Here is an 18,296-nt window from a genome sequence, read left to right on the forward strand (position 1 = left end):
CCTGAAACACTGGATTATTATCTAAAACCTCATTACCTACACCGATCAGGAATGACATTATGACAACCTCTTTGTTTCTACGCTCATTGTCCATTTTATCAGCTCCACTTACTATACAGGTGCACTTTGTAATTCTCAGTGTGCTGAGAATGATCCACCACCCAAATAGTACCTACTCTGTGAGGATCCATGGGGGTCCTGACCACTGAAGAACAGGGTAAAAGGGGGCTAACAAAGTATACAGAGAAACAGATGGACTACAGTCTGTAACTGTAGAACTACAAAGTGCACCTATATATAATTTGAGTTGATAAAATGGACAATGAGAGTAGAAACAAGGAGGAGGTCATAATGTTATGCAGAACAGGATCATCATTTTGATATTGAATACAACATAAAGAAAAAACAAACTTAATGGAGATGATTAGTATCCTCAAATATGGGCAGGTATGGTGACCTTCATATTAACATTGTCCACCTGGTGAAAAGAAAAAATACTTTTAAAATTGATACATATACGCTATTTTTAATGGATAATGTAATGAATGTGTTTTTATCCAGAGCTGTTGCCAAAAAGTACATGAACAAAAATGACTTACTTCAATGAGGCCAAAGGTGGTCATGAAAATGTCTCCATGGATATGAAGCGCAGACACGCTCTCCACTGGCATACGGTGCCAGAACATACAGTAAACGTACCCATTCACGATTACCTGAAGAAAATAAAGCAAAACTGTTTGTGTAACAATTTACTTATTTTACTGAAGTTGTTAATTCACTTGTTTTACTTCTTCAAGCTCTGTACCTCATAGCCTTCTGGTTTAACAACCATGAACAAATCAAAGCCTCCTCCTTTCACAAATGGACCCCCTGAGGTCTCTTCTGGATTATTCCCCCACTGCCCATTTCTGAAGCTGTTGCGCACAACAGAGGGTGTCCCAACGCGGGGGTTGAAGTGGAATGCAATGTCATCTCCGTCCCTTTGCCCAGTCTTCAGATTTATTGCGAAGCTGCAAGCAACACAAAAAAGTAATATCTGAAACTAAATGAACCAAAAAATAGTGAACACTTACAGATGAAGCAAATAAGGCTAATTATTTTGTGTCAAAAACAAAAGGTAAGTGAACAGTTAGTTTTTGTAGTCGATGTGTTAGATGCGGTAGATTGGGCAGCAGTGAAGATCTGAGCAAATCTAACAAGGACCAAGTCATTATGGCCAAGAGGACACCGTCAGAGCGTCTCTGAAATGGCAAGGCTAGTGGGGTGCTCCTCATCAGCAAAGGGGAGTACCTGCTCACAGTGGTTCGAGGAGGGACCAAACAACAACACCCAATGCTCACTGATTTGCAATGAGGATGGCGTCCCCCCATCACTCAACAAGATGCTAGTCAGCATGGGTGTCTGTTAGCTAACATAACAGAACTGGCGTTTGGCGCTTTCGTCCGAGCACGTTCAGCTGTCCAATGACGTTGCGTGACCGATCGAGAAGATGCGGTGGCACTTCACAGGTCTCGGAAGAAGCCTGTGCTAGCCTTCACCCTCCTAGTGTTGGTAGTATCGTGTGATTGAGGGAGTCCTAACTAGTGGGTGGAATTGGAGACGATTAAATTAGGGAGAAAATTGGGTAAAAACGGAAAAAAAAAAAAATAAAAAATTCCTGTTCATGAGGGCAGGGTGTCACAACAAATCAGTGATGCCAACCCCTGTCCACCATCTAAAGCACCTACAATGGGTCAAGGATGTTGGAACTGGATGTTGGAGCAATGGAGAATTAATTTGACACGTGCCACCTACTTAAACATCGTGGCAGACGTGGTACACCCCTTCATGGCAATGACGTTCCATGTCTCGGTACCTCCAAAGTTCTTGTAGAGTTCTTCCCTCAGCGGATCAGAGCTGATTTGTCAGCAGGTGGAGGAGGACTAACAGCATATTAGGCCATCTTTTGGCTCATCATATATATATATATATATATATATATATATATATATATATATATATATATATATATATATGTGTGTGTGTGTGTGTGTGTATACATATTGTGACAATATTGGAATGGAAACAGTACTGAAAATCCCTACTTAAGTAAAAGTACTGTTACTGTAGTGATAATTTACTTCAGTACAAGTAAAAGTATTAATAAAGAAAATAAAAAAAAAATTAAGAGTAAATAAGTTGTTTATTGGAAAACTACTTGAGTATTCCAGTTACTTTTTTGTATATCTGCAATCACAGTCTGAAAATGTTTCTGAGTTGAGTTGGATAAATCAGTGGAGATAATCTGTACAGACAAAACTAAAGTATGATATGTGAGGAAAAAAGTTAAACTACATGTTCTTCATGGTTAGATGATTATATAAGACTACCTAGTTTATCTGTTTCCAACAAAGTAATTTAGATGCCCTGAAAGGCTGTACATGGTTTTTCCTTGTTTAATTTAGTCTGCTTTATAAAAAAAGATTTGATTGAGTCAAAATTAAAAGTAGATTACTCAATATGTAATTTTCAGTGACTGGTTACCTAGCTAGGCAGCAGCTCCATCAGGCTGAAGTTGAGTTGTGTAAGCATAGATCTTGGCACGTTTTGTGATAACACTGTTATCTTTAGTTAATTTTTAAATGAATATAGATGACCAATTGGATAAAGTCTGCTCCTTGTGTGTGCTGGTAGAGTTCTCCTCTTTCTTCCTCCACTAAACTGGAGGTCTGTGTACTGTTGTTGTAGCTGGGAGTTGCTGTGTTTTGATTGGCGAATCTTTTAAATTCAACTGGGCTTTCTTCTAATTGGTTTATAAGCTGATAAGCTCATAATATATTTTACACTAACACCATTAAACATTAAATTAACAAAGTAGAAGTGTTTCCTTATAAATTAAATGAGAGTAGAAGTACTGTGTTTAAATTTTACTCCAAAAAGTACCATTACAGGGAAAAATGTACTCGAGTACAGCAACAAGAGTCAATGTAATTTGTTACTTTCCACCTCTGGCCAGTATCATGAGAACGTACCTATTGGCATCTGAAGGAACAACACCTTGGAAGAACAAAGCCAGTCCCACTTTCAGCCCTCCAATGAGTGGTCCAACATAAGGTATGCTCTGTGGTGATCATAAGAATTGTAGGTGTAGGCAAAGAACAACTGCAAATCCTTAGATTTTTAAAAAACATTACTTCTTCTGATTCTTAGCATAATTAATACAGAATGAAACTTGTTTATGTTTTTATAAAACCTTAATTAACATTTTTTGCCTTTCAAATAATTTTCAAGTGCCTTGTTACTTACAGGGTTGCAGACTGGATATGGCACTCCTAACTGGATCTGGGAAAACTTCCCACGTGAGACTCCTGGGCTTTGTTCCTTACCAAAAGTGGATGTGCTCCAGTTCTGAGCAAAGAGTAGACAAAGTATGGTAATGAAGGAAACTTATTATGCATTTTATCCCCAAAAAATCCCTGGTTGCTCTGGATTACAAGGATGTTAGGAAGTTGAAAAATTACTGGTAACTGCTGCGTTCTACCATGTTTTGTAGCATCATATAATGTTATTGTATTTATATTTATTTTATATTACTCTAAATGATGTGTTACGTTACAGAAAAATATAATACAATAGCCACAAGATGCTCTAAGTTGCTGTGTTTTTATTACTGGTGAGGGTTGTTCTTCATAATCAGGAGGCTTATTGCCAACAACATAAAACATGATACAATACGCAAATTCTCAATAAATAATATGAGTTATAATTAAGTTCCAGTTAAGTCATTATAGTATACTGCAGTCAATTTATGAACTTTTACATTTTTAGTTTTTTTTGCCATACAAGTAGTGTTTGCTCAGCAAATTACAACTGCAACATCCATCCATCCATCATCTAAACTGCTTATCCTTCTGGGTCGTGGTACAACTGCAACAATAATGTTAATTTCTACTGGCACCTAGTCCTAGTGGAATTTCCTGTGTTGTGTCTGCAACAATAACACTACTTAAAGCAGAGCTACCAATAACACTAACATTTGAAGTGTATGAAATTCAAGTAACATATTCTTTAGTTTTTATTTTACAGTATTACAGCAAATCATTCAGTAAATACTTCAAGTCAAACTCAGTACTGAATATTAACAGAGGAATGGTTTAGTCTTTTAGCCTATTTTTGAGAAAAATGTCAGCTTATCTCACCTCAGTTTAAACAAAAGTGGCTTCTTGCTTCATTTATATGTTTGGTGGTCAATGTGAGCAGAAACAGTCCATTCACAGCAGCGTGGCCCTGCCAATCAGATTTTATCCATTTAGCACTGAGAAACTGACTTACTGCTACATAACCAATGGTGTTCATGAAGACATCTCCTTTGATGTGAAGTATGGTCACTTTCTCAATTGGCATTCGGTGCTTGAAGAAGCAATTCTTCTGGCCGTTTACATATGCCTGGAAAGAAAATATAATAGTCTTATTTTTGATGTTCATAAATCTTTTTGTTTATTTACAATACTTATTTTATTTTTTTTACCACATACTTAATTAATCCCCATACCTCGTAGCCGTCTGTTTTGACAACAATGAAGATATCAAAGGCTGATCCCCTCGCTAAGGGACACCCTTGAGTCTCTTCTGGACTCTCCCACTTTCCGTTTCTGAAGCTGTCACGAACCATTGAGTTGTTGACACGGGGGTTGAAGTGAAAAGCAATGTCATCGCCATCTTTCGGTCCTAGCTTATGATTTATGACGAACCTGTATGGGATGCAAAAAAATGCTCATTTCGAAGAAGAGTAGTTATATATAAAATACATAAAGTATTTTGTGTTATACATATTAGAAATTCATACTCATTGGCATCTGGATTAACAACCCCTTGGAAGTACAGAGCCATTCCTGGTCTCAGCCCTCCAGAAATTGGGCCTACATAAGGAGTGCGCTGTAAAGAAATGGTTCATTAGTTCAACCTAGCAAATGAACAACAAACAATTTAACTAGTTTTATTCAACTCAAATAAATACTTTGAATGAAACAATGCAAAGCAAATGTTTAGTTTAGATGGGCAAAAGCAATATTTTTGCTTTTTTACAATATTTTTACATTAAATCAGAGTGCTAAATTAATGTAAATGCATGATTTAAAAATTTACATAGAGACATGGAATAAAGCTGTTAAAAGGTCATAGCTCTTTGCCCAATATCCCTAAATAAAACCAAGGTCAATGTAGAGGTGAGTTAGGCCAAAAGGCTGTGAAAGTATCCATTTGGTTATCTAAGTCTGCTAAAGAAGTTATAATAAATCCTCTGTTTGTACTGGACTTAACACATTTACTGTATTGTGATAGTTTGCCAGCAAGATGTGTAACTAAAAAGCCAACTGCATTAGAAATCCATACATCCTATAAAATTATTGAGCTCTACAGTTTTTATCAGTGGATTTAAAGCTATATGGAGCAGTAGATTCATATTCTTTGGAGGGATGAAACACCACTGAACACCTTTGAGATGAGATGGAATGATCTAGAACTAAGCTTCGAACATCAGTACCTGACCCCTCTAATGCTCTTGTGGAGATGGGTTCTATCATGCCCTCACGCATAACCGCCTTTCAGAGATTTGCTTCTCCGGAATACTGATGGTTGGTCTCTGCCCATTTTACATACCTGATTCATGTTTCCTACTTAGCCTACTTAAAGTTAGTTAAAAGTCCTTGTGTACAAGACGTGTCCTTCTCAACAAAATTTAAATAAGGAAGCTAATACAACGCAGTATCAAAGTGAATTGATGTGTAGGTTTACATTTCATGCTTACAGGTGCAAAATGGCAGCATCGTTGACATGCCTTGCTGAACCCATCTATGTATGTATGGGGTGTCCAGTCTTATCTGCCAGTGTGGCTGCATGTTTTATTCCAACCATGCATGTGCTCACCCTATCAAATGTTTGAAGACTGAGACCAATTGATTAAACAAGTGCAAAAAGATTTTCTCCTGCTTGTTTGGAATGAAAACCTGCAGCCACATCGGCCCTTTGTGAATAAGATTGGACACGCTTGATAAATGTGTACCTATGGCTTCAACCTCTTCCTTGTTTTTTATAACGCTCAGTGGCTAGAAGACTTCCCTGGTTTGAATAATGAAAACATGGTTTCCAGAATATTTTTGCTGTAAACTGGCCTGCGTTAATATTGCCAGGTCTCAAAATTTTTTGTCTGCACTAAACATCTTTTAAAGACAGTTAACTCTTAAATAATAATAAATAATGATTTCAAATGTTCTCCTCTGCATGCTTTTACATTTTCTTTGGACTGCAAAAGTTTTCAGTCTGTTAATACAAGGGTTTCAGATGCTACCAGACAGCCTGAGCTAACATGTTTGACATAGTAGCTAAAGGAGGCAGTTTAGAATTTTGCAAACGATCAGATTATGTTCACTGAAGTTGTTACACTCTTGAGCCCACACTTTAATTGAAACTACTCACAATATCGCTGAGCTGATTCGAAACTTCTGACGTGATGGTTGACAGACTCCACCGTGAGACGCCCAAGTTGGTCATTATTTTCTTCCTTAGTTCATTAAAGAGGGAGGAAGAGGTCCAGTTCTGTGTGGAATGCAAACATATGATAGGATATTATAGATTTTTCAGTGACTTGAACTTGATATTCTGATTTATTTTTGATAACTACCATGAGATAAATTTGAAAAAAAAAAATCTCTTGATTTGATTTCTTTAGAGGCCCCACAAGTACATATACATTGGTTTTTTTTTGTTGTTGTTGTTTCCAGACAAATCTAGAAAGCAAAAAATTAACCCTCACTTTTGTTTTGCATCACCTCTTATTTTAACTACACTCCGTGACTTGCACATCTGTGAAGGCACCATTAATGCTGAATGATATATACAGGTTTTGGCACCACATGCTGTCATCCAGATGACACCTTTTTCAGGGAAGCCCTTGCTTATTTCCAGTGGTGGACGAAGTACACAAATCGTGTACTTGAGTTAAAGTAGAGATACCCAAGGTAAAATATTACTACAGTAAAAGTAGAAGTCCTCTCTTTAGACCTCCACTTGAGTAAAAGTACAAAAGTATTTGCCTTCAAATGTACTTAAGTATCAAAAGTAAAAGTACTACAAGATTAATTATGACTCTAATGTCCTATTTTTGTAACAAGGCTCTTGCTTCATTAACTCATTTTAGGTGAAAATACTCTAGTGTCACTCTTGGTTACCAGTCTTTTAATCATATGTCAATAATTAGTCTGACACTAATTAAAATTGTCTATTAAAATGATCATAAGCACAAGGTAACTGAAGGCAAACAATTTCCATTAGGTAGAACCGAGTGGCTCTGAAATAACTTTTTGCAAGTTTAAGATTTATTTGTGACTTAGTTACAAGTGTAAGTTTAATAAAAACTTTAAATACAGGTTCACAAATGAGTTTTGCTTTACTATATTGCATCTCTGTTCATAAACATAAACTAGCCAAAACAAATTTACAATAAAATGTAATAAATAAAATAAAAATCAGAGTTTGCATAAATTCAGAAATAAAAAATATTTGATATTTGAGATATTTGAAGATACTTGAATTGGAGTGGTGTGAAAGTAAAAAGTCGCCCAAAATGGAAATACTTCAGTAAAGTACAGATGCACAAAAAAACTACTTAAGTACAGTAACGAGTTACATTTACTTAGTTACTGTCCACCACTGCTTATTTCATCAAGACAATGTAAAACCACGTTCTGCATATATTACAACTGCATGGCTCCATAGTAAAAGAGTCCGCGGGCTAAACTGGTCTGCCTGTAGTTCACACCTGTCAACACTAAAAACATTTGGCACATTATGAAATGAAAAATTACAATAAAGAAAACCCCAAACTGTTGAGCAGCTGGAATCATATATACAAAACCGGGAAAACATTTCACTTTCAAAACTACAGAATTCCTTCTCTCCAGTTCCCAAACACTTACAGAGTGTAGTTAAAATAGCAGGTGGTGCAAAACAAGTAAACATGCCAATGACCCAACTTTTTTGGAAGGTGTCTTTGCGCTGTTCTGAATTAAATATTGGGTTTGTGATTTACATATCATTGCATTCTATTTTTTTCTACATTTTGTACAGCGTCCCAACTTTCTTGGAAATGAGGTGGTAAACAAGGCAGGTGAGGATCCCCAAGAAATTTGGGCCTACAAATATTCAGAAATGGCATGACCAAGTTTAACTGATTTTGCTCAGATTTTACCAAAGCCTACAGGCTAATATTAAAAGTCATGCAAAATCTTGTGAATGCTACAAAACAATATCTAGAAAAGTAAGAAATTCTGCACTGACCCACGACTTGCCCCCTGGAACGGTGACCTTCCCTTGGAGGGAGAACTGGACAGATTCACTGGCTTCACTCACTCCCACATCACTGACCGCTCTGTACCGGACCCAGTATTGGTTGGCCAGCTGCAGTCCAGTTAATATGAAGGTTTCCTTTGTATCTGGAGTGTCTATGGTCTCCCAAGCGCCACCATCAGCTCCTGAAGCATCGGGCTGTGTTACTCTGTATTCCACTCTGTACCGCCTTGTCACTCCAGTCGGGGACTTCTGAAGCTTCAGAACCACATTCCTATTCTGAATGTCCACGCTGGGAGCAGGAGGCTTGGACACCGGCTGAAAGTGGTCATCCACTGTGTTCTCTTGTTTATACAGGCGGATGGAGATGCCAGGATTGGAGGGGTCTGAGATTGATGAAATGACAAACCTGGCTGTCTTCTTATCCTTATTGGCATTAAAAAAACTTTTGAAGAGGGAAAGGTTCTCTTTCATCTTCTTAGATATTTCAGGATTGCTGAACCAAGGCTTGAAGTCTTGCACACTTGATTTCGGAACTGTTGACTGGTTTTCAAATGGATCTGCTGTCAGGAACTCTGTTATGGTTTGCATATATGGATCTTCATACTTCACAGAAGTGAAGGAGAAGCATATGACTGTGTCCACTATGGGATTGAAGAGGATGCTGTTGAACTGGGCTGAGGATGTGATTATCGGGACTTCACTCAGTTCCCTGGTGTAGGAACTCAGCAGATCTAGTTCACCATTAACATTCTCTAACCACTGCTTTAGCTTGCTAGCCCTAAAGGGGGAGTTGGCATGGGTAGTCAGAATGTCAGCCAGTGAACTGTCTTTTGCCTCCCCACCCCGAATAGCAGGAAGGACACTGGCCAGAGCTTTTTGTAACAGCACCTTGTAGATACCAAACGATTCTTGAAATGTGTGTAGCCTTTCCCCCACATCCTGGAAATTTTTTGCTGTTGTGTTCTGAACCAGATCATTGCATCTCCTCTCCGCTTCTCCCAGCTCCTCCAACAAGCCTTCGACTTTAGATATGAGCGTTGCTCCGATTTCTCTCTCCAGCTTAGCTGCTTTACTGTCCAAACGTGCCAGGGGATGGAGCCAAACCCTCACAGGCACAGCATCATTCTCCCTCTGCCTCAGCAACGATGGCAGCTTCTTGTATAGCTGCAAGGCTTCCATGTATGTGGTGGGGCTCTCCTCGAGCTCATAGTCACCATAAAATGTACAGCTGATATGTTCAGCCAATTTCTTTTCATTCTCATTCATCTTTAGAGCTCCTTCCCCCTCAATGGAAAATGAAGGGATCTTCTTAACCATTACCCTTAGGTTTCCCTCAACCTCTTGTTTGTCCTCATTCTCTGAGACTGTTTTGTCAAACACCATGAAGGCCTGACCTCCATACAGTACAGCTGTAACAACATGAGTGGCGGTCTTCTGCTCAAACACCTCAGGGTAGGAGATTTTACCCAGCTGGGTCATAGTAAGTTGCTCAAATCTTGTTGTCTGGCTATACTGCATAGTAACTCTAGACTGACGGTCTGAGGACTTCTTGTCACGCAAGTATCTGGCTGAGCCTCCAACCTCCACTAAACCACCCAGAAAGCTGGCTTTGAGGGAGGCGCTGATGTCAAGGACACTGGCCTTATCCTGGAGTGAGTCAGAAGCAACAAATTTCAGATCAGTCTTGGGCTGTCGATGCACATCCAAATCCTTGGACAAAGACTGTTTATCCCATAGAGTAACACCTGAAATGAGTGAGAGTCTGGAGCTTATTCTTTGATCACTGGTCACTTTATTATATGCTTGCCCCTGTTTGTAGACTGTAGGTGTACTGTAATCACACTGCACATTCAAACATCTTTAGAAAAAAAAACGGTAACACTTTCTATGAATGTCACATTTGTAAGCATCTATAAACACATTTAAAACATGTCATAAGGCATTATAAACATGATTATAAATATTTATAAAATTGAATTACACTGGATTACACTTTATAGCCATGTTTATTATACATGTTAATATAATGCATTATAAGTAGTGTTAAGAATATGTTATACTTTCAGTGCCAAAGAAGTCAGTCCCAGCTTGGAGAACGTAAAGACAATGCAAAGTTTATTTATGCTCTAAAATTCCAATATTTTATTTGAGTGTAAAGTCACTGTGGAATGAAGGCCTGGAGTCAGAGAGGCGAGATACTAGAGTGCTGTCATTGTAATTTGTTCCCTCACTGGTTCTAACATCAAGTGCTCAAAACCTTCACTCTTTAACATCCCTACACTACAGTACAGTGATGCTAATTTCTGTTAGCATTCTATTGGATATACAGTATTAAGTTAGTGCCAAGCTAACAGTGGTGTACATTAACTTTCCCACATTGGGTAAAACACTGATAGCAGCACTAGTTTAAAATCTGACATTTGAAGCCTGTAATCTGCTTTATTGTGTATGTCTTAGTGTTTCAGTAAATCCTTCAGTAAATACTTCAACTTGAATCCTCACTCTTAACACTGGAGGAGGCTTTAGTACAGTATGCTTTGCTTTACTTAGAGCAGACAAATACAACTTATGAGCTCTTATAATTTGTTATGAACAGTACTTATAACATTATGTTAACAATTCATAATGCATAATAAGCATGGCTATAACGTGTAATGCATTTTTTAAAAATATTTATAGCCATGTTTATTATGCCTTATGAATGCATTATAACATGTTATGAATGTGTTTATAGATGCTTACAAACGTGACATTCATAGAAAGTGTTACCAAAAAAACAGCTAACATGTTTTGTTGTTTGCTTTGTTTTATGCAAATTTGATAAGGGCCAATGCCTCAGACTAAATTCTGCGCCACATCATTTTGTAAGTTAGTAAATACATGTGAATGGTCAGAGATGTGGATGTTCCCATTGAGTTTGCTTGAAGTAAACAATATTTCATGTAGTATACGACACTATTACCTGGAATGAAAGAATCTCTGCGGCAGTCGTACAACATGCCAGGATACAGGGCCCTTCCCAGGGCTGCCATTTCAATTGTTTTAGGCTCCATAACTGTCAAGATAAATAAAAAAAGCAATGAATAAAGGAATATTTGGAATTAGTTCAAACAGTCCCACAGCGAAAAAAGAATTATGATTTATTTAAACCCAAGACATTAATTGAGAGAGCAATATGGGGTGTTTTCTATAAGGAAGCAGTTGTCCCATATCCTAACCCCTACATTTCAACTGAAAAATATAATACTTTCTTTTTTTGCAGTTTTTGTTTGTAAAGAAATGTTTTTTTTTAATTGCTTTTAAAGTTAAGTTGAAAGATTTTGTGTCATGAGTTTAATTTTTAAATAAAATACTTTATTCCAAAAATGCTGTTGCACATTTTCATGTCACTACCAGAACTGTTTTAGTCTGTGGGCTGAGCCTTATTTTAGCCACACCCCTGCATTTTAGAGCAGGAAGTGAGTCTACATCCCTGTCTCTCATGGCCACATAGTGAGCAGTGAGATCCCATTGTTTTGAAGTACATGTATCCCATAGTCAGGAAGTCAGTGTGTAACATTAAGAATGGTCACTTTATGTTTTTTATAAAATATATGATTTTTTGTGTGTAAAACAAAGCTGTGTTTGCTAGTGATGTATTGGCTTTTTTTGTAGTTTTTGATATGTTCAAATTATCTAAAATTGAAATGGAATGTTCAATCATCTTTTTTTAAATAAACATATTTAAGGTGTAGGGTCACTCAAAGCAAAAGAGTTTAAAGTCAAAGAGTCTAAAGTCAAAGAATGATCCATATAAAGGGATAAATAAAATGAAAAGGAATCGTTAAAATGGATGCAGTTAAGATTAATATGACAATTCTTTGGTTAAAATTTTCCTTCAAATCATGGTTAAATGGTCATGAAAAAATAGACAAATAATTTGAATCATTTTGCTTTGTTATTCACGCTATTTATTGCCTATGTTGTGGGTGGATGTGCTAGTATAAACTAAAACGTATTAAAAAAACGAAGACTTACTTTGCTTTGCTTTGAGCTTTAGCTCAACAATATAGCTGCTTTTCTCACATCTCCAGCAGGAAATCTTTCCTCAAAAGCGGAACGGTTTTAAAATGTCTCTTAATGTTTGACTTTTTACGAGACTGTCAGCTTCTCATTCACCAGCTTCTTGTTCGAATGTTTCCATTCCACCTTAAATGGTGCCTGAGGCTCTAGAATGTAATTGCTGCACCATTTAGGTTAAATGGGAGAATTTGAACAAGAACCTGACTTCAGCTTTGTGACTTTGTAATGGTTGACAGTTTAACGTTGTGAATAAACGCATCAGGAAACCAGCTGGAGTGATTATAATAGCAAATAAGTCCATTCATCTACAAATGTCAACGGTGTCGCAAGGGTGTCTGTGTTACTATAGTGACCAGCAGTCTGCGCGCCACCTTCAAGCTTAAAGGGTGAATTAGCAGTTACACATAATATAACTCCAGTGTTTAAAACCACTTATTGCTACAACTGTGTTAGAACGATCAACAGAGCTTTATTTTACTGCAAAGGAGGATTATTTTATTTTTACCTACAAATCTAATCCTGCTGTGGAGCCACATATTGCTGACCCCTGAACTAACTTTACTGCAGTACTTTAAATGTAACTGATCAAAAAGGCGGTAAAACTGAACTGGAGAGCGAATGTGGGCTGTACAGCAGAACAGATTTACCCATATTTTGATTAAAAATGCTCAGCTTCAAGACTAATACAAGACAAATATTTATTCATTTATAGTCCTGGAGACCCCGTCTCGTCTCCAGCCTTTTTATTTTATTTTTCTGTTTTAAAACATTAGGTTATGAAAAGGTACAACTATGTACTTTTCACCTGGAAAAACCTATTCAAGGTACACAATTGGACCTTAAAACCACAGTTGGAGAGAAATTAATATTCACATATTATATATGTGCTTTATATATGTTTGAGACTCTCTTTGAGGGAACATTTACATTATTTGTAGCTTGATGACGAAAAAAATGTACCTGCACAGAACCTTTATTTCTAACAGTGTATGTTCTTGTTAGTCCTCATTCCTGTGTGACGTACTTGTGTTTTTTTCAGTATTTTGTCTTGCTTGGTATTTTTGTACTTAATATCTCAGTACTGACATGATCAGAAGCAAAATATTACTTTTTTTTGTTATTTTTAATGTGTCTTTATTATTCTTTACATTCTATGCACTGTCAGGAATTCAGGAATGCCTTATTGATAGATGTAGATGTATTACAGCAAGTTCAGTCAACACAGTATTGTTTGCTACCCGTAGGGAACTCAGTGTCCATTTCACGCCGCCCAAGATGTTTCATCCAAAATTCAGTCAAATTTAATTGATACATTATACATTATTTACAAACTGGTTTCAATGAAAATGCACCTGCATCTGTTTTAATGATAATGCATCTGCAAATGTAAATCTCAAATTAATGTGGCTCTGTTGATACGATATATGTGCACAAATTATTTATGTATGGGCCGCTTTCATTGATTAATCTGCAACAAAGTACTCATTAGTAAAATTAGTGTCATTAGTATAATTTGTCACATTGCTTTCCTGAAATGAGGGGACATTTAAATGTGCTTTGATGAAAATATGCTCTTCACTTTCCACCACCATCAGGCACCTTTAAAGGCTGCAGTAGTTGAAGCTTTAATAGCAGCAATAATAATAATAATAATAATAATAATAATAATAAGGTAATAAGTAGATTTACTTATCTCACCTTGTCTGGAAGTTTCTTTATTGAAGTGCGCAGGCAGATAAATGTAAGTAAGGCTTCTGTTGTTCTGTTGTTGCCAGTTATTCTTCTCTCCTCTGGAAGAGTCTGATGGCTCTAATGGCTGTACTCGTTATTTTGTCAGACATTTATAGCAAAAAAAGAGGGTGGTACTTCACATTTACATGTACTTAGCATTGGAATTCTGCCACCTGCAGTGTGTGTGTGTGTGTGTGTGTGTGAGTTTTTTTTTTTAATAAGGTGTGGTTATAGGCTTTGGGTGTTTTGGTGTTGAGAGGTGGTCACCGTGGGAATGGAGGGCTCATTGTGACCTCCCGTGGTGAATTGGTTTTATGTATGGGCCCTTCTGTGTAGCTTCTTGTAACAGAATAATTGCTTCATCTGATTTTGACATTACAATACATTCCACTTTTAATCATTGGTACTAGTGGACCTTAAGTTTAGACATGCTGTAATGCTTATTATGAAACAAAAGTTATATCTAGAGAACACTTACTGCTTGCTAATGCTAACCATACACTAGAAGACTTTAGTCTTTTCAAAGTCTGACACCCTCTCACACCTAAAGACAGTGTCACGGTTTTTAGTCACTGACTATGATTTTGCAAATACTAGGAATCTTGCAGTGTCACTATTTGCAAGACTGCACCTAGATTTTTGAGATTATTCCCCATCATGCACCTGGTGGAAATTTACAAGCAGATAAACACTTTTCCTTCCACTCTGTAGTGGTACAGATGTATAAGTACGTTGGCTGAGCATGTAAAGATCTGGGGCCCAGCTCAGTTCACTGTAGCACTGTATACTCTGACAGATCATCATCCAGAATCTTTTTAATTAACCTGAAAAATGTGCAGCTACTTTTAAAATTTGATATAAAGTACATTCATACACATACATTCTCTCTCTCTCTCTCTCTCTCTCTCTCTCTCTCTCTCTCTCTTAATTTTGTTGCAGCGTCAATACGAGAAAAAGACTGATATAAGACCACCATCTTGACCACCTTACACCAAACGATCGAGATGACACGAGATGACTCTCAGTCAAAACTTGTTTTTTTGTTCTTTTTTTCTGGGACTCAGTGTAAAAAAAGGCCTTGGGCTTTGTCGCCCCCTTCCGGCACAAATGGAAGCTGGCTAGACATAATGACTGTTTTTTTTTTTTAATAAAATATTTTCCAAATTTCTTATCGTCCCAGCCTTGGTTGTAAGTGTTTATTAACAGATATAAGTATATCATAGTGATATCTGTTTATATCTGTATAAACAGAGAAAATCTGTTTGCTTGAACCATAGCTGTAGCTGTACTAACATACTCTGTGTGAGAACTCGATTTAGCTCAAAACGAGAATTCACTGTTAAACTGTATTATAAATTATTCATTATGAATGAATGAATGAACGAACAAATAAATGAATGAAACCGTAGTAGCAGAATAACCTGAGTCATAACACCCCTTTCATTGTGATGGTCCTAAACTGCTACTTTTTATAAGGTGCTCATAAGATGCATATAAGGTGGCTATGGGGCGCATGCTTGTGTGCTGACCCTAGGCATCTGGCTTGTTTGTTTGATGTTTTTGTTGGTTTTATAAGAATATCTGTTATTTAAATGAAGTTTTTATTTGGAGATTATGTTGGGGACCATGTTCGTCAAATGGGGAGCTGTGATCTGGGCTTTGATGTTCTTCTGGGACACTGTAAACGCACTTGGAGTAAAACCGCGGAATCTATGGAACAATGGATCACCTGCGATTATTGTCTACACCCGGGAAAACCTGCTAGGTCTCCGGCAGATGAGTGAAACTGCACCAAAACTTCTCATTAGTTGCCTGAAATCATTCGCTTTGCTTAACGAACGGATGGTCTTAAAAGGAAAAGAAAAAATACAGGGATCCAGAGGGGGAATATGTAATTGACTTAAAAGGAGAGGCAGTCGCTTCCCTCTCCCAAAAATCACTTTATTCAATGTGCATTCAATACAAAATGAAATGACTGAAATTGCAACTCTTTTGAAATATGACAGGGATTTTAGCAAAGCCAATTTGATCTGTTTTACGGAGACTTGGCTGTCAGAAGACGTAACCAACATCGAATTGGAGGGATACTCACTCATCCAGTATGACAGAGATCCCAGAGGAACAGCGAAAAGTATCGGAGGTGGATTATGCATGTTCATCAATACTAGCTAGGCAACTACCTTCACGGTACGTGAAACTGACTGTTCTACCCACTATGAGATCATGACTGTTTCTTTTTGACCACATTATCTCCCTCGCGAATTTAGGCAAATTACAATCATTCTGGTATAGGTGCCTGGCCCAGATTATGCACGAGCAGCTGAGCGCATAGCTGACAGCTATAATAAAGCGCAATGTCATTCTGCTGATGATCCAGTCTTCTTATTGGGTGATTTTAACAGATGTATTATCTCCACTCACCTGCCAAACTTGGAGCAATATGTATTGTGTCCAACAAGAATTAATAAAACTCCAGATCAGTGCTTTGGAAATGTGGGGGGTGCCTATGTGTCCAGGTGCAGTCCACCACTAGGTTTGTCTGACCGTAATGTCATTCATCTCTTGCCAAATTATCGCCAGAAGCTAAAAAGAAAAAAGCCCATTGTTAAAAATATCCAGGCTTGGACAAATGACTCAGTTGAAGAGCTGAAGTGCTGCTTTGATGCCACTCAATGGGACTTATTCTTCAATGACCAGGTCTCCAGTGATGACCCAGAGTTGATAAATTACACTATTATCAGTTATGTAAACTTCTGTGTTGACTCTATTATTAAAACAAAAAATGTCAGAATCTACCCAAATAATAAGCCATGGATCAACAAAGGACTAAAATATCATTTAAATCAGAAGAAAATAACTTTTTTGAAGGGAAAGTGAAAGATTTGGAGAAATAAGACGTATCATCAAAAAAGCAAAAATGGATTATAAAGACAAGGTTGAGCGTAAACTGAGGAATGGAAATGCAAAAGATGCTTGGAGAGAATTAAACACAATGATGGGAAGGAAACACAGAATAGCCCCTCAGTGTGAAGATCCTCTTCACCTCTCAAACAACCTGAATATGTTTTATTCTAGATTTGATAGATATGATTTTAGTGATGAATGTGATTCTGTTTGTGCAGGAATAGCTGGGACCTGTCCTTACCCAGCTATTCCAGATGTTTCTCAATACTAGTTTTGTCCCCCAAGCCTGGAAAATGGCAACAATCATCCCAGTGCCAAAAACAGCTCACATAACATCATTGAATGATTTCAGACCTATTGCTCTTACATCATTATTAGGCAAATGCATGGAGCGCCTAGTGAGCAGAGAGCTTATATCACAAACAGTTAAGCTCATGGACTCCATGCAGTTTGCCTATTGAGCTGGTTGAGGAGTGGAAGATGCCACACTGATTCTTCTGGATAAAGTATTTGGTCACTTGGACACCGCTGTGAGCATTCTGAATAAGGACATAATAAATAATCCCCTACATAGTTCATTTTATGTGTCTATGTATTTATGTGCCAGATTGCCAAAGACAAATTTCCATTTCATGTAAATTTAATGGACAATAAAGTTTTCTTATCTTATCTTAAATGGGATTGTCAGGTCCTAATGAGACATTGCAGAAAGAATGTTAATTAGCAGATTGATATTCTCTCAGTGTCCTCAACTCTTTGTCATGATGACTACATGTGTCACATTTACATAGTACTTTTTGTACCATTCTCATGCCCATACAGAAGCACCTAAACATGCTGTGACACAAAAATAATGTTTTGCAAAGAAAATGATATTTATAGATTAGAAAAATAACAGCTGACTAACAGGAACCAACAAAACCACTAAGAATGCTGGGAAGCTTCTTGAGCACAAGATTCTTTAGACTTATTCAAATTAACTTCTTAACCCTTAGAAACCTAAGATTTTGGGGATTTTTTTTTTGTTATTTTTTGGGTCAATTACAATTATAAAGTATTTACATGTGACAGTCACACATGCCATATGTTGTTATTTTCAGGAGACCCTGGGCTACTCAGATGTGCCATTGTTTGACATGTAAATGCTAACAGAAATTTGATATCTTTATGAATTTGGGTCATTTCTAATCAAAAATGTACCTAGTGCCAGCTAAATGTTGTATTTTTTAATTATAGAGATCTTAAAAACAAGTGCAGTTGTAGTTATCCTTTCA

At 37.2% G+C, this 18,296-nt stretch overlaps 1 protein-coding gene and 1 pseudogene across 1 annotated transcript; both read right to left on the minus strand.

Moving 5' to 3' along the window:
• The window catches only part of LOC118804370, a 72,404-nt pseudogene extending 58,219 nt beyond the window's left edge, over nt 1–14,185 (minus strand).
• On the minus strand, nt 259–14,191 carry LOC118804366 (stonustoxin subunit beta-like). The gene is made up of 12 exons (XM_036564867.1): nt 14,086–14,191; nt 11,288–11,380; nt 8,314–10,070; nt 6,454–6,573; nt 4,826–4,914; nt 4,532–4,730; nt 4,312–4,425; nt 3,286–3,387; nt 3,012–3,100; nt 806–1,010; nt 600–713; nt 259–478 (listed from the first exon to the last, which is right to left on the minus strand). Exons 2-12 carry the CDS (start codon nt 11,376–11,378, stop codon nt 434–436), a joined length of 2,925 nt encoding a protein of 974 aa, XP_036420760.1. The 5' UTR covers nt 11,379–11,380; nt 14,086–14,191; the 3' UTR covers nt 259–433.
• Nucleotides 14,192–18,296: the final 4,105 nt, after the last annotated feature.

This window comes from Colossoma macropomum, unplaced genomic scaffold (assembly GCF_904425465.1).
Source record: "Colossoma macropomum unplaced genomic scaffold, Colossoma_macropomum, whole genome shotgun sequence".
In the NCBI taxonomy this organism is placed as follows: domain Eukaryota; kingdom Metazoa; phylum Chordata; class Actinopteri; order Characiformes; family Serrasalmidae; genus Colossoma; species Colossoma macropomum.